Source organism: Phacochoerus africanus, chromosome 1 (genome assembly GCF_016906955.1).
Source record: "Phacochoerus africanus isolate WHEZ1 chromosome 1, ROS_Pafr_v1, whole genome shotgun sequence".
NCBI classification, from domain to species: domain Eukaryota; kingdom Metazoa; phylum Chordata; class Mammalia; order Artiodactyla; family Suidae; genus Phacochoerus; species Phacochoerus africanus.
The window spans coordinates 6,769,220-6,793,968 of NC_062544.1; the positions used below are offsets into that span (position 1 = coordinate 6,769,220).

The window sequence follows — 24,749 nt, forward strand, 5'->3', positions numbered from 1 at the left end:
ACACTGTGTGTGTGTGTGTGTATAAACACATTTACACATGAACACAGAGTAGACAGAGGGCTGAATTTCAGCTGGTACATCTCAGTACTTAGCCAACTTTAACCTCAATGTGGGTGGTTTGAATCACTTTCTATTTGTTTGGGAAGCAAGTGACCAAAGTCTAGTCCAGGATTCAAAGGACACTGTCTCTAAGTTTCCGATTTCTTTAAAAAAAAAAAAAAAAGACAAGGAGCATGGTTCTTCTTCCACTGGATAGTGTCACATCCGGATGCGGTACCTGAAACTGCAGCAGCGACTTTGCACCCATGGGCAGAGCTCACCTGAACCAACTGGATAGATTTTGGGGGGCACCGGGAGTGGGGACAGGACTGGGGGTCTTTATTAACTTTTGAGCCGTTGAAGTGAGTAATGCTGAAGACATCTCCCCAACCTTCTAGTTATGTGACTTAACACCCTTTTTGAACAAAAAAATTGGTCAAGCTATTTAGAGCAGCCTGCGGTCAAACACCTTCTTCTACAGAGCGGTCAGTCCATTTCATGACATGCTCTTCGCTTCTCTTTTTAGATGTATAAGATGAAGAAAGAATGCACATGAAGCTACAGTCATCTTGGACATAACATCAAAGTTCCTAAACTTCAGGGGGATCCCGTTGCGGCTCAGTGACGTATGAACCCAAGTGGGATCCGCGAGGATGCGGGTTCGATCCCGGGCCTCGCTCAGTGGGTTAAGGATCTGGCATTACGTGAGCTGTGGTGTAGGCCGGCAGCCACAGCTCTGATTTGACCCCTAGCCTGGGAACGTCCATCTGCTGCAGGTGCAGCCCTGAAAGAAAAAATAAATAAATAAATAAAGCAAAAAAATAAAAAAAATGTCCTAAAACTTCAAAAAATGCTCTAAAAAAAAAAACAGCTTCAGTCTGATGAAGGTCCATGTCACCATTAGTCCTATTATCATGTCCTACAGCGTTGAGGACATCCTGCTTCTGCCTAATTGGCAAAGAGTCAATATGATGCCAGTCCATGCCCAAGTACAAAACAAGTGACATTTTGATTTCTTTAGAAAATGAATACATTGGTGCTTTGTGTTTTAGAAACTGTGGCAGTTTACTTGGGAGCACCCGGTAACCAGACAAGAGAGAGGGGAACGTGGGGCGATGACTGGACTTACCGTTGAGCCACTTGGAGTTGTACTGGGCAGTGCGCAGAGGAGGTAAGATGCCCAGACTTCGGTAAATGGCGGGATCGCGCCCCGGGAAATCCATGGCCGTCGCAGCATAGAGCTCCCCGCCGGCCGTGAGGAGGGCCGTGGAATTGTGCTGGGGGCTGTAGGGACAGCGGGCCATGCCGCTGATCTGATCGTGGATCTCTGTCAGGTTACTCAGCTGGACAAGATAGAGAAAACAGTTATCCCCCGTGGAACCCTTTCATCGTGTTGGTGGATTTTATGCACCTAAAAGGTAAATGAAGCATGGACACGCTCTGGGGCTCAGGCTAAGACAGGACACGCGTTTGCATTCTGACTTGGATGAAAACAGCACGCTGTGGTCACTGTCAGAGACTGTGCCAATCGGGAGTTCCTGTTGCAGCTCAGCAGGTTAAGGACCTGATGTTGTCCCTCTGAGGATGCTGGTTTGATCCCTGGCCTTGCTCAGTGGGTCAAGGATCCAGCATTGTCATAAGCTGAGGTGTAGGTCACAGATGCGCCTTGCATCCAGTGTTGCTGTGGTTGTGGTGCAGGCCTGCGGCTGCAGCTCAGATTCAATCCCTGGCCCGGGAATTTCCATACGCTGCAGGTGCGGCCATAAAAAGTAAAAAAAAAAAAAAAAAAGAGAGAGAGAGAGAAGCTACCAATCTTTCTCACCATCCTTTGAGAGGTATTGAACCTCAGGTTATTGCATATGCACAAAGTAAGAAGTCAGATTATTGTCTTTGACTTCTATTTATAATGCATGGGCAGGACAGATCTTTCCACTGTAATTAAAAAACCAACTTCAGTATTTATAGAAATAACATCTGCAGTAAAAAATGAGGTACAATTTTATCAATAAGAGCGAATCAAAATATTATGACTAGCCCTAACCTGTGTGCATGGGTAAGGATGTATAAATATTTAGCACCACTGGAGCCCACGTTTCCAAGGTTTTAGTTTTGAGTTTTCAGAGAGACAACTCAGAGGCCTGCAGTCACCTGGTTGGAATCCAGCATTTGAAAAGCCAAACAGTCCCTGACTGAGAAAAGGTTCTTTGGATGGTGAGGGACTCTCCACTCCCTTGGTTTCTGTCCTCCTACCTGAGAGCTAAGAGAGCAGAGGGGCCACGCAAGGGGGCTCAGATACACTGCCTGTTCTATTAGATCTGCAGCCCTGGGTAAGCGACTTAAACGCTAAGCCTCAGACTCTTCTTTGATAAAATGGTGACCCAAAGGATAAGCCCACGTGGAGCAGGTGTGAGGGTGAAGCGACGGGGCTGTTGTCATGTGCGGAGAGCAGACCGTGGTACCCAGGGATCTCTCTGTGAGCACCACTCTTTTTTTTTAATGGCTGCACCTGCTGCATAGGGAAGGTCCTGCACCAGGGAGTGAAACGGAGCTGCAGCTGCGACCTACACCACAGCCGCCGCAACGTCAGGTCCTTTAACCCACTACGCCGGGCCAGGGATCGAACCCGAGCCTCCCCAGGGACCCAACCCACTACAGTAGGATTCTTAACCCGCTGAACCACGGTGGGAATACTGAGCATCACTTCTTATCATTATCCTCCTCCCTTTATTTCCAAAACCTGAATGCTAATTTGAAAATAATGAATAGTAAAAGAAGACAATAGATTCAGGTTTTGAGTGAAATGGTGTCACCAGGAAATTAGCATAATGATATTTCTTCATTATGTTCCCTGAGGAAGCTGAAAATAATATCCCAAATTAGGAAGATGATACGCGTGCTCCAAAAACCCTGCAATTTTACACATATAAGACATGGATGCTGAAAATTCCCCTGTCAATAATGTCAGGTTAAAAGAGAAAGAAGGAGTTATAATTTTATTTTCCTACATTTCCGTTTGGTTTTTTCATTTGCTTTTCTTTTCTTTTTGGCCACATCCACAGCCTATGGACTTCCCTGGGCCAGAGAGGGAATCTGAGCCACAGCTATAACCCATGTCTCAGCTGCAGCAACTCAGAATCCTTCATCTACTGCCCTGGGCTGGGGATCGAGCTCCGCCTCAGCAGAGACAACACCGGCTCCCCAACCCACCACGCCATGGTGGGAACTCCCACTTTAATTTTTTGACATGCTTCTTATCCAATTTGTAAATGATATCCTCTTCATTTGGATTTTGATTTTACGTCACTTTAATACCCAACCATATCCCTACAATAAAGCAGAATAAGGAAAAAGAATATGTTTAGGATTATGTTTAAAGTCATTAGTGGGGAAAAAAAAAAGCTGGTAGGAATAGCGTGAAAGTATATTTAAATGTAATTCAACAAGCTGTAATTATTACCAGGTCTTTATATAATAATGTGATTAGAAGTAAATCAATGCATCCAATGTTTACTCAATTGGAGACAAGCCTTTTTTTTTTTTAATTAAAAAGAAACTTCTTGGAGAACAGAAACACATTTAAAACAAGGGTTTTAACAGAATGTTCGGATTTTTCCCTGTATTAAAATGTGTGAAAACTCCACGAGAAGCCTTACCGTGCGGTTGGTGCAGACAGGCGTGAAAGCGTTGGTGCCGCAGGTGAATAACCGGTCGCCACCCACCAGCAGTACCCGGATGTAGTTCTGACATTCCTCCTGAAAGGACATCACAGGAAACGTGTTAAGGCAGCTTGATCACAAAAGCGAGGACGGAAATGAATACATCTTACCTAGTTAAATTACATATTAATTGACCCCTAAAAAACCCCCAACCAAACAAAACCTCTCAGTTATCAACCAAAAAATAGTAACAAAAGTCTTCAGGAGTCTGACTTTCTCTATCTGCACACTTGCTCAATAGAGAATATTTGTAGGAGTTCCCATCGCAGCGCAGCAGAAACAAATCCAACTAGGAACCATGAGGTTGCAGATTCGATCCCTGGCCTTGCTCAGTGGGTTAAGGACCCAGCGTTGCTGTGAGGTGTTGTGTAGGTTGAAGATGCAGCTCGGATCCCAAGTTGCTGTGGCTGTGGCTTAGGTTGGCAGCTATAACTCCAATTCACCCCTTAGCCTGAGATCCCCCATATGCCGCGGGTACGGTCCTAAAAAGCAAAAAAAAAAAAAAAGAGAGAGAGAGAGAATATTTGCAAAGATAAATAGATACATAGATGGTCGGTTAAAATCTCAAAGTCTGTGTCATCTTTTGATGAACGTAGTTCCCTTTTAAATTGTATCTGAAAACAGTGCAAACCCTAAATTGCCTCCAACACGTATCAGGAAAACACATAAAGGAAACTAACTCTTAGAGGCTGCTCATGAAACTGTCTTGGAAAACTGCCCCAGGAACTTGAGAAAACACGGGGAATGCTTCTCCGACGGCCAAGGTCACATGTGAAACTCTGACTACGGACTAGAAGAAGTTGGACGGGACGTTCACAAACTGCCTTGCACACCTGGCAAGCATCTATAAACATGTTTGATTCTTGGATGGGTAAGTAAAAACATAATAAGTAAAGGGTATTTGGAACACATGGGTTGAAACCACATATTGAGGGATGACCCAGAGTTAATTTTTTTTTTTTTGCAGTGGCGAAGTGAGCATAGAAATCCGAGGTGTAGTGCTCAGGCTTCTGGTTAGAAAGCTCTTCCTTCCTTCATTCAGCCATCGAGCAGTGACTGATCAGAAACCCTTTGGAAGAGACAGCGGAAGAAGTCACCATCGAGGCCCTTAGCACAAAATGCAAATACATGGGGTGGTTCACATGCTCTAATAAAGAAGCAGAGAAGAATGGTGTATTGCTAAGTCCAGTGGGGAGGGGACGGGAGAGGGTGCAGGAAGGCTTCCTGGAGGAGGTGACAGGCTGAGATGTTTCAAAGGAAGAGCAGGATTTGGTGAAGCTTCCTGGAGGAGGAAACCTGAAACTAGCAGGTTTTTGCTGAGCAAAGGAGGGAAAAGGCCTTCCCAACAGGGAGAATGGACTGTGCCGAGGCATGCAGGGGAGAAAGCACAGTGCTTGCTTTCTTTTTATTATTTTTTTGACCTCACCTGCAGCATGCAGAAGTTCCCAAGCCAGGGAACCTATGTCACAGCAGTGTTTCAGGTCCTTAACCTGTTGAGCCACCAGGGAACTTCGAAAGCATGGTGTTTTATCATGTACAGAAGAGGTAGCATGTAAGCTGGTGAGCCAGCCACAGGCCAGGCATGCCATGCCAGTGAATTCGCATTTTATTCTGAATGTGAAGGGACCATTACATGTTTTTAGTGCACACAGTTTTTGTTTGTTTGTTTTGCTTTGCTTTTTAGGGTCACGCCCACGGCATATGAAAATTCCCAGGCTAGGGGTTGCATCAGAGCTGTAGCTGCTGGCCTACGCCACAGCCACAGCAACACCATTATCTGAGCCGTATCTGTGACCTGCACCACAGCTCTCGAAATGCCAGATTCTTAACCTACTGAACAAGGCCAGGGATCGAACCTGTGTCCTCATGGATGCTAGTTGGGTTCGTAACCTGCTGAACCCCAACGAGAACTTCCACTGTGAGCAGCTTTGACTTGATCTGATATTTGTTACTGAAGGACCACTTGGGAAGCAACGTGGCAGCTGGTAAAGGTGGGAGCTGGCAGTTGAGGAGACAGGTAAGACTTCTGTAATCACTCCCTCCTTATTCCCTGCTTGGGCCATGATGAGGTGTGAGAGGGTGCAGCCAGACTCTAGCAAATGAACAGGTGGCAGTGACTGACCAACCAACCAGACTCAGAAGATGCGGCGTGATGACAGGATGGGTTGAATGACACAGGGCCCAAATCAGAAGGATCTGGATTTAATGGCACAGCAATACTGTCTTCAATGAAATGGAACCTGGTCCCCAGGAAATACTGATTTGCCAAAACTCAGCCTGCAGGATGACCTAGTTGTGAAGGTAAAACGAGCTACAAATATTTGAATTGGCAGAGTTCCCCTCCTGGCTTGGTGATTAACAAACCCGACTAGGATCCATGAGGATGCAGGTTCCATCCCTGGCCTTGCTAGTGGGTTAAGGATCTGGCCTTGCTGTGAGCTGTGGTGTAGGTCAGAGATGCAGCTCAGATCTTGCGTTGCTGTGGCTGTGGTGTAGACCAGTGGCTACAGCTCTGTATTTGACCGCTAGCCTGGTAATTTCTATATACTGTGGGTTCAGCCCTAAAAAGACAAAAAAAAAATTATGAATTTGCTTTCTAATTGTAAATTGAAATACCAAAGGCAGAGAATTTAATTAATACTATTAACAATAATAGTAACAAATTGCTATTGGCTCGTAATCTGATGACACTTCAAAAAATAAAAAGAATGAGAGATGGAAGTTAACTCTTAGAAGATTCAAGAAATGAGTGTAAACAGAAGGCCATAAATTCAGTAACTGAGAGAGGTACCCCAGATGGGGAGGCTTGTTTTGCGCTTGTTCTGTTTTGTTTTTATAACTGGGGAAAGGGAAGGAGAGTTCAAATGAGAAAGAACAAAACAAGACTTCCAAAAAAGCACCTCGTTATCCCTTCCCAGGCTTTAGAAGCGCTCGCTTGGAGAACCCAGAACACAGAGGAGGGAGGCGCACCTCCAAGAGCAGAAGCGCACAGACTTTGCAGAGACAGGTTCAAGGTCAGGATGGGCGCCAGACTTGATCCCATCCAAGGGGACAACAGAAGTGCTAGCACGGGGCCGAGAGGGCCTTCGATGGCCGGAGCGGACAAAGTAGACACAACAATGATACCACGATAAAGAATGAGAGAAAATTACCCACAGTGGAGAGAAGGGGGGGATTTTGTTTGTTTTCCGTTGCTGCTTTTAGGACTCTGTCCAGAATGAGTCAAAATGAAATGAACGTTTGTTTTGTTTTGTGGTTTGTTCGTTTTTTTGTTTTTTGTTTTTTTTTTGTTTTTTTTTAAGCAGAAGCCCCACACAAAATAGAGGCAGTCTTACCAACTTGAACTTTGTCAAAGGTAAGTTATTCCAAGAGAATCATCCCCATTGAAAAGACATGAGTTCATGGCTGAGTTCCACAGACCCAGGGAAGAAACAGCCAGGGCCTCTGATCAATAATGGGAAGAGAAAACAGTCAAGATAACAAATGCGGTGTTTATCTCGAGCTCCCCAGAGAAAGACGGAGTGAAAGTAGGACTGCGGGGCTTTAACCCTTCCTGGAGGCTCATCGCCAGCTTGATGAACCAGACTCACAGACACAGAAACCACCTTGGGGTTACCAAAGGGGAAAGGGGATCCGGGAGGGAGGAATGAAGAGGTTTATGTGTATTGATGTATTAATAATATGTTAATATAGCATTATTACATGTCAATATTGATATATTTATATATCAATATGTTAATTATATGTTAATATCAATATATTGTATATTAATGCTAGTTATTATGTTAATGATATGATTAATTATATATTAATCATATGCTAATCATTATATGTTAATATAACATTATTACATGTCAATATTGATATATTTATATATCAACATGTTAATTATATGTTAATATTAATATATTATATTAATGTTAATTATATGTTAATGATATAATTATATTAATAACATGTTAATCATTATATGTTAATATAGTATTATTGTATGTTAATATTGACATATATTTATATTAATATGTTAATTATTATATGCTGATATTGATATATAGTTATATATATTAATAGCATGTTAATTATTATGTGTTCACAATATAATTAATTAGATATTTATATATTAATAAATGTTAATGGTGTATTTGTGCATTAATAAATATTGACACATAATATACATATTGTATATGTTAATGTAGAAATCTATATTACATAAAATATACTATATATAAAATAGGTACCAACAAGGATGTACTATGTAGCATATGCAGCACAGGGAAGTGTATTCAATACCTTGGAATAATCTAGAATGGAAAAGAATCTGAAAAGGATTCTATCTATCTATCTGCATCTACGACGGAATCACCGTACTGCACACCTGAAACTAACATGATACAGTAAACCAGCGGTAACCACGACAAAAGGTGATAAAAATAAGGGTAAGAGCAAACCGGGTGAGGAACTAGAAAGATGATGATGGATGTGGAAACCAGCATGCGCAACCGTCGGAGCAGAGGCACAGACCCAGCAGGTTATCCGAAAAGTAACTAACTAAATAAATCTTGGAAAAAAGTAAACGAGGGAGGGAACGGTGTTATTTCGATAAGAACAGAGAATTTCTGAAGCATGTTCTGGTCATCAGGGCCCCTGGAGCGGACGGACGCTCTCCTGTGAGAAGGCTGTGCCACCTGGGAGGGATGACCTGTGCCCGTGTGTCCGGATCGCTGCCCCAGGGTGAGTGCGGATGTGGGAAGGAGGAAGATCATTGCCCAGGACACCTGGACATGAAGGCCTGCGGCGTCTCTCTAAGAGGACGGAGGCAGCCTCAGCCCCACGAAAGCCACAGATGCTCATGATAGGTGGGGCCTGACAAGGGTACCGGCATGCAAGGTCGGAGGGCCCAGGGAGGAGGGCGGGGGGCACTCTGTCTCATCAGGTGAGGCTGGATGGGCTTCGCTCACCCACTGTGTCAAGGAACCACTGGAGGCAGGAGGTACCTGGCTGTTTCTTCTTTATCTGTCCAGAGCTGAACCCATCCAAGTGTCTGGGTCAGCACAGCCCAGCCTGGCCCCTTCCTGTTTCTCTGCCCTAAAAATTCCTTTATGCTTTAGAGTCACAAACTGCTCAACTGATCCTACCAGAAACAGACTGGATATGAATCCTAAACAAATAAATGTCCTTAAGATAAACTTTTTTATGAGACATTGGGGCAAGTCCAAGCAAAACAGAATGGAAAACAAAGAAACGGAAGAAGGCGGAGGTTACTTGGCTTTTGAGCAGCAGACAAATTCAGGAATCAGAGGGTCAAAATTAAGAGTGACAGGAAACAGCCTGAGTGCCAGGCCCTACAACACCGCATCTTCCCATGCTGGTGACCCCACATCCAAAATCCCTTACAGAAAATCCACAGTAAATCACTGCGTCAGTCTCTGCTGTGGACACAGCCTTTTCACGGATCCTCTGAACTGGCTACAAGCACTGCTTGGACCACCTGTTTTCATACGGAGTTATAATGCAGCTGTCCCTTTAGGACGGTTTATTTCAGGTTTATCTTTTAAATTAGCTTATCTAAATGTCCATGATAAGAACCTCACTTGAGGATTTGTTTCCTTTCTCCCATTTCTGTACCTTGGAAATGGCCTAATGGGCCTTAATGAATTCTGATTTTCCAAGAAGTCACAGTGCACATTCCTAAGGCTCCAGCCGCTGCCACCAAACGGCTTCTGCTGCTGCTGCTGAGACTCATCTATCCACACTTGAACATTAAAACAACCCACTTGTGCTTGTGATCCTGCAGGTGCATCAACCTAACCTGGACTTTGAAGCAGTTCCTACTTGAATTGATAACTGAGATGCACAGTTGCTGACTCCCCAAAAAAGCTTGCAGGTGAGACGCTTGCGCTGCCCGTTTGATCTCTCAAGGACCTAAGGGCCCGGGCCTGTGACAGCATGTGCTTCTGGACAATTTTCTTCATGAATGAACTGGAGTTGCCCTAGTGGGCGCATATTTTTCCCCCCAAATGGGTGGTTCTGCTTGAAGAAAGCCTAACTGTGTAGACGGGGGAAAAGCCTCAGCAGCACCCAGCCATCGCCCCCCCATTTCTCTGAGGCAGGTGGAGGAGGGCATGGACAGCCCTCCTGCTGAAAGCAGTGTGTCTTTCCCTAATGATGCAATACCGTCCTGAGCATCCAGAATGCAGAAGAACAATTTAGAGTCATTGTAGGTGCCTTTTAGGCTGCATGTATACCACGAAAGTCTTGAAAAACTGTACCATCCAATCAGATGGACATATATTTATAAAATCTTATTTCTAAATATAGTCACACATATGTAAGATGTATTCACTTATGTATGAGATGTATATTTTACATGTGTATATATGCACAGACATTATAGAAGCCTTTATATAAATATGTAGACACACTATTAGATCCATATTTAGATACACAATTATAGAGATATTTATGCCTATATCTATAAATACATAGTTATATATACATGCATAGGAAGATGTATTAAAATATGTTATGTAATAGTGCATTAATAAATTAAAATATGCTATCGAAGGTTATTTACATAATGAGACAGTTTTCATCTGAGCTGACTCACCAGGGAAACTGTTCAGAAACTTCAATTTTATAAACCTAAATTCATCTGCACAGGTTGTTGGTATCTCACCTTAAAGACTCCTCCATTCTTGGAGCCATTATACAGAAAAAAGGCAGACTTTCAGCTGCTACACACACTGATTTAACTTATAGGCTTCCAAACACTGGCACCCGGATGAACATGCCCCCCCACATCACCAAGTTCCCAGGCAGGATGGTGCCGTGTTTTAATTCTGCGCTTCAGGTGGTGTTTACCTGACCAGGAGCAGAACCTGACCTGCTGCGGCGCAGGAGCACAGGATACAGCAGGTGCAACAACACACGGAGTGCTGGATTCTAACCTAAACCCTCCCACTAACTAGCAAAATAAATCTAGGAGCTTGGTGTTAAACACCCTGAAATGAGGTCACCAACAAGAGTCTTTGGGAAATTATAAAGTACACTGTAGGCATCAAAGAGCCCTTTCATTCCCTTGATAACCCGTTGCGTTTCTTTTGCAAAGTCCCCAAAGGTCATGGTGGGAAGGCTTTGGCGTAGACACAGTGACCCCGAGCACACAAAGAGCTCTTGTTAGATCATAAGAGAATTGACTCTTTCGGTTTAAAATAATATTTGCGTAAAACCCATTGGAACAGTTCTAGCAGCCAACCTCTAAAACAGTGTTTCAAAAACGAATTACAACGGATTTTATGATAAAATTACTTTTGAATCCACAAACAATACAGATGTCCCACCCATTGTCTCAACGGAGGGCATGTGTAAGCCATCGCTGGCAAAGTCATCCATCCCCTTTCTCCAAAGTGAGCTGACAATTGTGAGCAAAACAGAGCTCAGAGCTCAGAGCAGCCTTCACCCTCCCTTCTCTGCTAAAAATGCCCCCAGCATTTTCTTGACCCCCGAGTCCCTAAATGGTCATTTTAATGGACGACACATGAAGTCCCAGCAACACGGGGAAACAGGAGCAACTATGCCGGCTCTCGACTGCCCTGCTCTGCAGCCCATGGAGGAATGTTCTCCCAGGAGGAGTGAGTGGGCAACAGCACCACGCCTGCAGCCCCAGCCCCTCATCCACGCTTTGCATTCTTGGCTCTGCAGTAAAGCACATTCTGTGCAGGAGCACAGACCACGCTTCTTAGGGTAGAAAAAAAAAAAAAATGAGCTCAGCCAAAATGGCTGGCATTTTTCTCATTTTTGAGATGTCACATTTTGCATGCTTCTTTTTCTCTCGGGGAGAAGGGAAACTTTGTGATTCTGTGCGTAAGTTTTCATATTACTATTGCACTGAGAAAAGCATCAAATAATTGAATTCTGATTCCTAAAAGCAGGGCTGCTAAGAAGAGCTAAAATTTCATTCCCCCTAACTCGATGGTACATCTTTGGGAGAAATGGACTCTACGGAAATGTTTCCTGACTTGGCCCCTGGAACTGTCAGAACAGGAAAACTGGGATTGGATGAATTCGGAGTTCAGGGGCCAGCCCCTGGCTGGCTGCGCCTTTTCATAGGGGCTGTTTGCTTCTTTTCCATCTGTGTCCCTGAAGCTGGGCTCAGGTCTCTGATGGCCACTGTGCCAGGTGTCACTTTAAGAAAGCAAGCAGGATGCTAAATAAGAGAAAGCTCAAAAGTGCAAAAGTGAATGAAGAGCCCCTGGACCAGCTCTGTGGCACTGCCTAGGCCGATGCCTTCATAAACCTATCGCATCATTTTGTGCACATGGATTTTATCCTGTGTGGTTCTGCTATAAAACTGAATTCCTTTTTTTTTTTTTTTTGGTCTTTTTGCCTTTTCTTGGGCCGCTCCCACGGCATATGGAGTTCCAAGGCTAGGGGTCGAATCTGAGCTGTAGCCACTGGCCTACGCCACAACCACAGCGACTCGGGATCCGAGCCACATCTTCGACCTACACCACAGCTCACAGCAACGCTGAATCCTTAACCCACTGAGCAAGGCCAGGGATCGAACCCCCAACCTCATGGTTCCTAGTCGGATTCATTAACCACTGTGCCACAACGGGAACTCCAAAACTGAATTCTTTTTCAACCAAACATAGGTTTTTCAAAACCGTCTGTGAGTTTATCAATGCACATCATGCAACTGAAGAGAACCTGCACCCTTTCTCATGTATTGGTGCTTGAAATTCATCTTCATCTGTTTTCTTGCTGTTGTTGTTTGTTTTCTTTGCTCTTCTTCTCTTTTTTGGCCGCCCCAAGGCATATGGAGTTCTTGGGCCAGGGATCCCAGATCTGACCTGCAGTTCTAACACAGCTATGGCAGTGTAGGATCCTTTAACCCACTGTGTTGGGCCAGGGATCGAACCTGCATCCCAGTGCTGCAGAGACACTGCCGATCCCATTATGCCACAGTGGAAACTCCATCTTCATCTGTTTTAACATATTTATCTTAAAAAAAAAAATCCCATCCACAAATACGGTTCAAATCGATTTATAATTAAGGAGGTTTGTTCTTGGCCCATTAAAATTAGAAACATGGGGAACTTAAAAGGTATGATTTTCTTTGACAATGTGTTTAACTCATTTCCTTTTCTGTGTATCAGGAAAACGCAATTCGGTAAAATAATGATTTGTCCCTTTGGTGCATCCCTGATGAGCATGAAAGGTGGCCTCCCCTGTGTGTCCTCTGGTTTCGACTTGATTAATTTCTAAGGACCAAACGACCAATGATCACAGTTTAAGGCAAAATAAGGACCAATTCAGATTCAGCAGGAGCAACTCTTCACCCCAAGGAGAAATAATCTACTAGTATGAGGCTATCGCACAGATTGTTTCAAAATTATAAACTCATAGTCTATCAGCAGGGGAAACCTCGCCTAGATTAAGCAACTGAATGCTTTCCTTTCATCCACCAGGAGACTGAGTCCACAGAGAAGATGATTCATTGTTGCTTTTTTAAAAAAAAAAAAAAAAAAGCTATGAAATAAAAAAGTGTGATCCAAATGAAATACGAAGGTACTCTTAGGGAGAGCAACATTCAAAACAAACATTGTTTAAGTTGCCACTACATTTACTGTTTAGGAATTAAAGTTGGGACTGTCAACCAAGTCACTGTATGGCAAAGTCATGATGGGTGAGAAGAATTACTGGCATCCCGTGGGTAGAGGCCAGGGACACTGCTAAACACTGACAGTGAACAGGACAGACTGTAGGAGGAGTGACTGGCCCCAAACATCAGCAGCGGTGAAGGCTCAGCTGACTGTCCCCGCCTCGTTAGACTGTAGATGAACAGCTACTGCAGGCTGTGTCCTGGGCTCAACAAGGCCCCCTCTGACCCAGCTCCCAGTTCAGGGGAAGGGGATGAATACTTACAATGCAGCCTGACCCAGAAATACAAAAGGTTACTGAGAAGGGATGCAGTGTACGTGGTCAGGCACCCCAAGGGGAGGGGACACGAAAGTCCTGGGACGTAGGGGAGGGAGGGCAAGGCGGGTGGGGACAAGTTCAGATAGGGCCTAGGAGTGGGAAGGAGACACAGCCACCCCCCCAGGCCCAGGGCCACCAACCACACATATTCCCAGACAGAACTTCAGACAGGCAGGTGGCAACAAAGACTTTTGCTGGGTTTCCCAAAGCTGAACAGTGCTGCTGCCTCTGGGTGTGTCAGAGCCCCAGAAGGAAGGAAGAAGAGAAGGAAGCTTCAAAGTCCCAGAAGGAAGATGAAGACAAGAAGAGAGAAGCAAGAAAATAGGAAAGGTAAAAGGGAGAAGAAAGCCCGGGCAGAATGAGGCCATCAGACATTGCCCAGTGACGTCATCAGACAGAGGGAACAGTCCGGCATGGGCACCATGGCCAGAGAGGCCAGGGCCTCCCATCACTGGATCTTGCCAGAAGAAAGAAAGTCATTTTTCCCATTCCCCCAGGCAGGCATGTCTGATTCCCCAGCTTTTACCCCTAGGACAGGAGGCCTTAATCCAAGAACTTGCTGTGCTTTCTACATGGAGGCGGCTAGAGAGTCTCCTACTAAGTCAAGTCAGAAAGAGAAAGACAAATACCCCATGATATCACTTATAGTAGAATCTAAAATATGGCACAAGTGAACCTATCTACAAAACCAAGACAGACTCCAGACGTGGAGAACAGACTTGTGGTTGCCAAGAGGGAGGGGGGAGGGAGTGGGATGGATTGGGGAGTTTGGGGTTAGTAGATGCAAACTATTACACGTAGAATGGATAAGCCGTGAGGGAACTATATCCAGTGTCTTGTGATAGAACAGGATGATGGGGATGATAGGGAAAAAAAAACGTATATGTATGTATGACTGGGTCCCTTTGCCATACAGTGGAAATTGGCCCAATATTGTAAATCAACTATAAAAAAAAAAAAGAACCTGCTGTGCTCTGATGAGCGAGAAGCAAAAGCGTAGGAATTCACCCATCACGTCACACATGTAAGCATTGCAGGGAGAGAAAAACCATATAGGAAGCGCTTCTTCAAAAAACTTACACATCATTTATACAAATGCTACTGAATTTCTTGGAGAGTTAAATAAATTTACAAAGTACTGCTGTATTTATATGGGGGAGGTATTTTAAGAGACGATATTCTGATTCTTTATAACCTGGCGCTACCTTGAAAGCATCTTGAATCTCTGGTGATTTATTTGAGAGGCACTTTCTGAGGTTAAATATCTTCCAGTAAATACCTTTCTTCATTTTCTGTCCATTTTAATATCTCCAAGTGTTTCCTTCTTCCTCTTCTTCCTTCCTCCTAGTTCTTTACTCAGTTTGGGGAAACCCCAATAACTTTTGCTCAGACCTGTCTCTGTGTCTGACTCACAAAAGGATGTGTTAAAAGACAAAGAACCAGCAATGAACTTGGGTAAAAGAAAGTGCACGACGGTCTTGGACAAACACAGATGGGGTGAGGCTCCATCATCAGTGCCCTCTTCATCTGCTCTTTCTGTCCTCAGGCTCTTGACCTTGGGAGCACACCATGTACAGGGAGCCCTCGATGACTCTCTCTCTGCATCTGCTTTCTTCTGCAACCCAAAGGGTGATTCACATTGGAGAGGCCACCATTCCAATTAAATAAGACAATCACTGATGAAATGAAACATAACAAGCTTATGCACCAGCTGCAGAAGAGTTTCCTCAAGACGACCCAGTGTGGTTTTCTCCAAAACACAGACTTCCTTGGAAAAAGGACTCATGCCTCTTACTGAGCCAGCCAGTTGCCGGACAGTAGGAGGCCTGCACTGGGCACAATGACTCAGAAAAAGCACTTCTAACCTTAGGTAGCATCTGCTCTTTCCCTAGGGACTTGGGGATATAGACTTTCATATGGAAAGAGAGAGAAAGAGCTTGTTTTAAAGATATAAAAGAGGATTTCCGGTCATGGTTCAGTGGTTAACAAATCCGACTAGGAATCATGAGGTTGTGGATTCGATTCCTGGCCTCGCTCAGTGGGTTAAGGATCCGGTATTGCCGTGAGCTATGGTGTAGGTGGCAGACGTGGCTGGGATGTGGTATTGCTGTGGCTGTGGTGTAGGCCGGTGGCTACAGCTCCAATTAGACCCCTAGCCTGGGAACCTCCCTATGCCACAGGTGTGGCCCTAGAAAAGGCAAAAAGACAAAAAAAAAGACAAAAAAAAAGACATGATAAATAAATCTCAAATGACTTGCTATAATTTTATTTATCACATGGATACTCTCTGAGTTAGCTGTTAAGGTACGATCGGTGAAAACTTACACTATTATTTTCAAAATGCAGGCCCCTATTTTTCTAAATGACATCATAACCAATGAATTTCCTGTCTTATTCCAATGATTGGGAGAGCAAGTTAGATCTGATCATATATTTTGCATGCTTTTTAGAAACTGATTGTAACTCTTATTTAATGTTAAAACCTTGAGAACTTACCAGGCCTATATTTGGAATCTTGCCTTTTTTGTTCCATTTTCATGGCATCATCATGAGGAAAGGCCCTCATGTTAGAACGTTCTATCCCAGTCCTTCAGGATGGAGGTGACAACCCATCACAGCGTCCTCCTTACCTTGGACTTGCCTTTGCTGTAACAGGCCTTCTTGGTGGCTTCATCACACTCCCACTCCACAGCCTGTAGGAAACACCAAGATGACAACAGCTATTAGGGCTCTTAGCAGGGCCCGGAGTGAATCAAAGGGAACAAGTTTTAAGGCATTGGTAACCAGATCAGCCAACATGGGCCCACCATGGCACCGACATTTTCACATTTTCGTACTAGCAGAATTCACACCAAAGACATGAAATTCATGGAGGTGAGCTTATACTGAACTTTCAACTTGAAGTCTTTTAAAGGACTCACCCCCTAATTAAGTATTTTCATCTTTGTAGGAACCTTGGGAGACTTAAAACCAGTCACTGTAAGAGAGGCACAGGCCATGAGTGGTACTGCATTGATTCTAGAAAGTCACTTCTGTGAAATCACAGAATAGATCCACAGGAGGCGGAAAAGAGAAGGCTTGAAAGAAAATGGTCTAAATCCTCATTTAGACTTGTGTATCTTATTTTAATAGTCTGTCATTTATCAATATTCATAGATAATGAAGCGAGAGAGATTCTGCATATCCTTAGTCCCAAAACACATACAGGAATGATGAAGAGTCAGTAAAATAAAGAGCTCATGCAAAAGCCCATCTACCACTTCCTCCCAATGCCAGTAATTGTCACACTGTTATTAGCTCTGATTAAATACTTAGAGCTGCGACTCTTTTTTCTCAGACTTTCCAAATCTAACCCATGCTGATCCATTTGATATGCATCCCTCACATCTGATGCTAAGTCACAAATGGACCTGTGATTAGTTAAGATAACATACAGTGCTTACTTCATAGGAAGAAATGGTGCCTGCAAACACTAATGGCCAATATGTTGAGACTCTGATTCATATTTTGAATAGATTTCAGCATCTGAGATACGTTATCTTTTCTATTGTTTTATGGAATGTGGACTTCTACAGGGCAAAAAAAAAAAAAAATTCTCCACTCTGTCCACCTGTTATTACAATTATGTTCTATCTCACTGGGAGAGTTAGATTTCTGAGGAATGCAGGATTTCTGAAGAACCAGATAAATCACTGCTGGAAAAAAAATTTAAGCGAGGGACCATTTGCTGTTAATTTGGACTATTGTTACATAATAAACTAAGCTAGGCCAAAAAAAAAAAATTAATGTCAAATAGTATGAAAGAGAATAACAGCTTCATTCTTCCAAAAAAGAAAGTTTTTTTCTTCCTAATTTTCCTAAACCGAGGAGAATCACAGTCATGTTAACACTATTATCTAGTATCTGCTGTTCTCCAAAGAATGTTACATAACAGAGATTAAAACATAAAGCACTGCATCTTGCATAACTTATCTTACTTGGTAAATGTGAGTCCATAAAACAAGTGGTCTAGAGAGAACCACTTGAGTACCTTTCAAACAGAAACAAAACCATAACTGTTCCCTGTGCAGACTTAAGAGATGTTTGTGGGTGTCAACATCTGATAAGAGAATTCGTTAATTCTTCCTGTGATGCGTTTTTGTTCATGATGTTTAATGGCAACAATCAGGTTATAGCTGATCAGCATCTAATGCAAACAAAGGACTTGAATTCCATACGAGAATGACAGATACTTTTATGAGAAGGGATGACACCTTCAAAGAGATAAGCGCTTCACATTCAGTTGCATAATTATATGTCCCCACAAAGCACAGATAAAACAGGTTCATTGCTGTTACTCTGAATGGAGCTTGTTTTTCCTAGATCTCTATGTAAAAGCCCATTCGGTTGTTTTCCAAGATTAACTAAAGCTATCCACGCCTCTACCCTCACGTGACCTCAAAACAGAATTGACACACTATGATATATATTCTTTAGCAAAGCAGATCCTATTAGCATTCGGATGTTGTATCACCAAGAGGATTAAGTGTTACATATCACAAAGAGTTGTCTGTGCTACATAATTACTAGGAAAATTATAGGAATTTCTAGGAAAATTATACAGTGAAATACTTTAGATAAAGATGCATTCCTAGTGGCTTTCATTGGTCTAATGATTTTGTTGAAAGGTAAATAGTAATGCTGACTTCAGTAAACTTAAGAGCTGCAAGGAGCAGAGTTAGTCCCAGAGTTACAAGGAGAGTATTTATCAAATGCCATCTAAATCATTCAAATCCTTCTGCTGAAATGGCAAACAATCAGCTTCCCAAGTCTGTCTAATGTCCGAGTAGCCTTTGCATTTTCAAGATAAACACTAGCAAGGATTCAAAGGGGACAGTAACGGGGGGAAAATGTGAGAGTTTCCAAAAATATTTCATTACTTTATCTAGTTTACCCAGAAAGAGCGACTGCTTATACAAGTTTATTAAATCAACAGAAAATAGGAAAAATCTTTTCCTGAAGATGATTATTAAAAGTAGCAAAGCTACTTTCCTGAGGCATTTTTATTACAGTATTATCAACTTTCCAATAATATTCAAATCCAGAATTAATTAAGGACCATGATTGTATAGCTTTGCTGTTGATTCACTCCATACTTGATCGGAAAACAGGACAAAGGGAAATTACATTAAGAAGAGAACTGAACTAGGAAAGATAGGGCTGAACACCTAGGACTGGATAGCACAGAATTTGAGAAAGAATGGAGTGGGGAAACGGGTCTTTTCCAGATTGCCTTAAAATTGGGTGTCCAGATTAATCCCTTCGTGTCCTTCTGTTCACTCAGTGAACTTGACTTCACCTATTTGATCACTTGGCAGCAATGGGGGAAAAAAAAAAAAAAACCCACCATCACTGGAGAGAAATATGAATACCAGTGGAACTTGCTGGTACCAGACCTTATTTTTCAAAGTTACTCAATTATTCTGTTTGAAATTAGGTTACATTTGAACCTGGTCATAACATTTCTTCATCCCACAAGATTTATTCTAATCTATGAAACTCCTTTAATCAAGATTCTCAACTCTATTCTCAATGGAGATTCTTTGTTACTCTTTCATGTATCACAATCTTGAAACAAATCCCACTACCAATTTACGAAGCTATCTTTCTGGTTGACTTCCTTTTAAGCCACTTTCCTACCCACCCAAACCTATCTTGATGACAGTCAAAACAAAGGCTTAGGCTTGCTGCATTCTACCGTTCATATCTCAATACCCACTCATAAGTTTATTTCCTGAGTCTCTGTTTCTCCTCTTGTTTTTGTTATCACTTGCCTTTTTCTTTTTTCTTTTCTTTCTCTCTCTCTCTCTTTTTTTTTTCTTTTTGCTTTTTAGGGCTGCACCTGCAGAATATAGAAGTTCCCAGGCTAGCAATCAAATCAGAGCTGAGCTGCCCAGCCTACACCACAGCCACAGAAACACCAGATCCGAGCTGGGTCTGAAACCTACCCCACAGCTGATGACGGCAATGTTGGATTCTTCACCCGCTGAGTGAGGCCAGGGATCGAACCCACATTCTCATGGATATTCGTTGGGTTCTTTATTGCTGAGCCTCAATGGGAACTCCACCTCTTGTCTTCTTCTATCACACAAGAGCCCAGTAGAGAAAAGGAAGCTTAATTCTCTACTTCATTCTGTATTTAATCTTCATTATATGTTTTTCTCAATAGCAGATATGGTAGCAATAATATTGTGGCTACTTGGAAATCCAAAGGCTTTTTTCTTTTTTGTCTTTTTTTTTTTATTTTTGTCTTTTCTAGGGCTGCACCCACGCATATGGAGGTTCCCAGGCTAGGGGTCGAATTGGAGCTACAGCTGCCAGACTACGCCACAGCCACAGCAACGCTAGATCCAAGCTGCGTCTGCAACCTAAACCATAGCTCACAGCAACGCCAGATCCTTAACCCACTGAGTGAGGCCAGGGATCGAACTTGCAACCTCATGGTTCCTAGCCGGATTCGTTAACCACTGAGCCACGATGGGAACTCCCCAAAGACTTTATATAGTAGGCAATGAGACTGATGTATCTACATTTTAAAATACATGGAGATTCCTGTTTGTGGTACAACTTTTTTTTTTTTTGTCTGTAAATAGTTAGAAATAACATCTGTGCTATTCATCAACTTGCACACACATCCCCCATTCTCTCTTTCCTTTGCTGTTCATTAAATACCTACCAAATGCAAAGCACCGATAGATAATGAGTGATAGAAGGAAACATACATATAGATAATATTCACACGCATCAGACATTAGTTTCTGATAAAATGTGACTTTCGTCAGCCTAGACAACGTCGTGCTAAATCTAAGAATGCATTAGTGGTCATTTTCATTGTCACCATAGCTCATTCAGCTCAGAACGCAGTGATACGTTGGAACTCACAACATCATCAACTTTCAGAAAGTGACAGTGCTACAGACGGACCTAAAAAGAAAGGGAGGAGGTTTAGAGAAAACCATTTTGTACCTGCAGAAACCCTGCAAAGTGTACGGAAGCACCTATTGTTTCGCAAAACAGTACACGCCTCTGTCAGGCACACATACCTGCCCAGGTTATGGTAACCAGAGCTGTGATCTTGGGAGAAAATCAGATGCAAGAAAGAAAAAAAAAAGATCGGCTCTTTTTATGCACGAGTTACATACATATAAATCCACAGTTCTGGGAAGTGTATAAACAAAGCTGTGTATGATCACATTCTGCAGTGAAAGAAGTTAATTAGACAGGGACCAGCAAAGGCAGATACTTTTCATAAAAATGAAGAGAACAACATTCTAGGCAGATGGGCCAGGGCTCTTTCAGCAGATGGCTTTGTTAATTAGATACTGGCAAAAGATAACATTAAAAAAAAAACTAGTGTAATTACACAGTGCCAAAAATTAACAACCACCTGAGGGTTTTTTTTTTTTTTTTTAATATGTTTGCATTCATACTCCTATGTCATGGATTTCTGTGAAATGCTGGGGAATGTAAAATTGTCATGGCGATTATAAACAAATTGCCAGGGAATGTGAGACTGTATCTGTGCAAAAGGGAAGCAAAATGCAAATGAGTTTGAACTTGAAACAGTCATGATGGTTATGTGACCTGAATAAAGTGTCCATCTAGTTATCCTTGAGTAAAAGCATCTCCATTAATTACTTTTCATTGCCACACATGAGGTTCTAAACAAGAGGCATTTGAGATGGGATGCAGTGCATGGCAAGACATAAAAGGATCAATACTTGAGTCACTTTGGAAGAATTTGTTCAACTTTCGTCTCTATCTTTACTCCTCAGTGGATGACACATTCATTATTAATATTAATTCATAGTACACCTGCATTTATGTCCATGGCAAATATAGGCAAATCCATTTGATTCTTTTTTTTTTTTTTTTAATGCTGCATATGGAAGTTTCCAGGCCGGGGACTGCCCTACTCCACAGCTGCAGCAACACTGGATCCTTTAACCCACTGCACAGGCCTGGGATTGAACCTGCACCTCTGCAGTGCCCGGAGCCTCCACAATCAAATTCTTAACCCACAGCAGGAACTCCCACTTCTTTCTTACTGCTGGACTCCAATCAGAGAACTGGAACTTGATCAATCTTCTAACTATTGTTTTCTGATTCTTATGCAAGTGTTGCCATCCAACATTAGAGATGAAACTTAACCTTAGAGAGTTTCATAAAAATGCGTTATAATCATTTTTCAAATCCTTATTATCAAAGCCCAAAACTTTCTTCCACCAAATAATACCAAATCGAACTCCCTCTGATCACTGTCCAGTGGAACCTCCAGCTTGTGAAATGCTTATTGGGCCTTTTGTTTTATCACTGGGCATTAAATTTTTTATTTATTTATTTTTTATCTTTTTAGCGCCACACCTGCAGCATATGGAGGTTCCCAGGCTAAGGGTCTAATCAGAGCTGCAGCTGCTGGCCTACAGCACAGCCACCGAAACATCAGATCCGAGCCGCATCTGCAACCTACACCACAGCTCATGGCAACACCAGACTCTTAGCCCACTGAGCAAGGCCAGGGATGGAACCCCCATCCTCATGGATGCTAGTCGGGTTTGTTATCGCTGAGCCATGAGGGGAACTCCATAATTGGGCTTTTTTAAATCGAGGAATGTTTTTTAAATTGAGTGGACAATATATTCGATTCCTAGGGCTGCAATAACACCGCACTCAGGCTGGGTGGTTTTAAATAACATAAATGTATTTTCTCACAGCTCCCAAGGCTAGAAGTTCAAAACCAGTCAGAGGTGATCCCTTCTGGGGTCTCCAAGAGGGAGTCCTTTCCCTGGCTCTCCCGCCTCTGGTGGCAGCCAGCCTTCCTTGGCTTCTCGAAGCATCCCTGAAACCCTCACCTCTGTCATCACATGGCTTCTCCCTGCGTCTCCATCCCAAAGGCCCTCTTCTTATGAAAACACTGTTTTTTTTTGTTTTGTTTGTTTTTTGCTTTTTAGGGCCGCACCCACAGCCTATGGAGGTTTCCAGGCTAGGGGCCCAACCGGAGCTATAGCTGCTGGCCCATGCCACAGCCACGGCAACATCAGATCCTTAACCCACTGAGCGAGGCCAAGGATCAAACCCCCAACTTCAAGGATCCTACTTAGGTTGGTTAACCGCTGAGCCATGAATGGAACTCCTGAAAGCACTGGTCTTTGAATCAGGGCCTGCTCAACCCAGTAAAACCTCATCTTAACTAATGACATCCGCAAAGGCTCTTTTCTAATGAGGTCACATCGGGATCCTTCAGGTGAATGTGAATTTGGGGGGGACCCATCCAACACAGTTCAGACAGGGGAACACTGACATTACAAATTCGGAAACTGACCATCAGTAGGGCCAGTGCTCTGCAGCCAATCAGCCCCCAAATCTGAGCAAAACATTGACAGCAATTTATAAAGCTTTGGTGATGGCTAACCCCAGCGCTAGGTGCTTTTATCTCATGTATACGTCTCTCTCTGATTTTATGTAGATAATACCGTTCCTGGAATATTCTGGATGAGGGCACTGGCTAAGCAAGGTTCCCAAAGCCACAAAAACAGAAAGTGGAGCACCAAGATGGGAAGTCGGTAACCTGGATGGAAGGCTGGGCTCGAAGCCACTGTCCCGTCACTGAAGTTGTCAAAGTTAGTGGCCTGCATTACATATCGTCTTGGTTTCTTTCTTCCCTCCGGGACTGAGGCGAACATAGACCTAAAGCACAGAAGTGTGTGCACCTCCAAGTTCAGAGCTGTTGGCCTTCAGTAAATATTAATTAAGCATAAAAGCCATTGATGCCCCTGTCCTGAAATGTCTTCATTTTCAAAGTCTCTGGGTCTGCTCGTGGTGCCAGTATTGATTTTCAAGGGGACATGATTCATCTAGTGACACCGTGGAGTTAACACCTGTATGGCAAGGGTGCGATCTAAAAAAAAAACCTCAGGTTGATTTTGTGAAATTACCCATCTTGACTACGAGGACACAGTCTGCTCTTGACACAGTGGCGATCCGTTTGAAAACGGATATTGAAAGACTGTCCCTGCCCCTCGAGGGCCCTTCACTCACCTGGAGTGAAACCCTTCTGGAATGTTCTGCCAGACCCAACCACTCGTTTCCTCTCTGTCTGACTTCCTAGGACCTCTCACCCCCACACTCTGTTCTGATGCTCAGACAGTGCAGACTTGGGCGCAAGCCCCTCTCCAGGACGGCCATCTGGCGAGTGCTTCCCCCTCCTGCCATGTCTTTGGCTCAGGTGTTACCCTCCTCCCTGGGGTTTATACAACTAGGCATGGAAAACAGAAACAGGCTTCCCCAATGCCTACTGGAAGGTGAGCTCCACTGGGGCAGGCATCTCATCCTCTTGGTTCACTTTTATGTCCCCAGCGCCTAGAACAAGGCTTCACACCCAACAAGAACTCAGTTGTTGGACAATCCACTCGCCAAATGAAGGGGTGAGGATGCTGTGTCCCAGAAGCCTTGGAAGTGGCTCCAGGCGTCCCGATGGTTCTTCCCCTTGTGGAAGGGGCCGGGGAGCAGGTTGGGCAAGACCATCATGCCCCGCGTTTCTGCGGCCAATGCCCCTCAAGGATTCCTCTCCCACACGCTTCTCTACACCCTGACACCGGGAAGCGGAGCAGCAAGGTGGGTGCAAGATCAGCGAGGGCCTGCCTTTCCACACTTGTTCTGCGGAAGACTCATGTCATTAAGCAAATTCTTATGCATTATCTCACATGAAAGGAGACAAAAGCAGTATTCGTTAAATTCATGTTATAATTTTTTTTTTTTTCTTTTTACAGCCCCACCTGCAGCATACAGAAGTTCCCAGGCTAGGGGTCGAATCAGAGCTGCAGCTGCTGGCCTACACCACAGCCACGGCAATGTTGGATCTGAGCCGCGTCTGCGACCTACACCACAGCTCATGACTACACCAGATCCTGAATCCACTGAGCGAGGCCAGGGATCAAACCTGCATCCTCATGGACACTTCGTCGGGTTCTTAAC

At 43.5% G+C, this 24,749-nt stretch overlaps 1 protein-coding gene across 2 annotated transcripts in view; it reads right to left on the reverse strand.

Moving 5' to 3' along the window:
* The window catches only part of SEMA5A (semaphorin 5A), a 525,937-nt gene that overhangs the window by 176,441 nt on the left and 324,747 nt on the right, over positions 1–24,749 (reverse strand). For both annotated transcript variants that reach the window (XM_047769187.1, XM_047769155.1), the window contains 3 exons: positions 16,367–16,429; positions 3,693–3,791; positions 1,169–1,382 (listed from right to left, as the gene is read on the reverse strand). In XM_047769187.1, the coding sequence (XP_047625143.1) occupies positions 1,169–1,382; positions 3,693–3,791; positions 16,367–16,429 (376 nt within the window). The remainder of the gene's footprint in view (positions 1–1,168; positions 1,383–3,692; positions 3,792–16,366; positions 16,430–24,749) is intronic.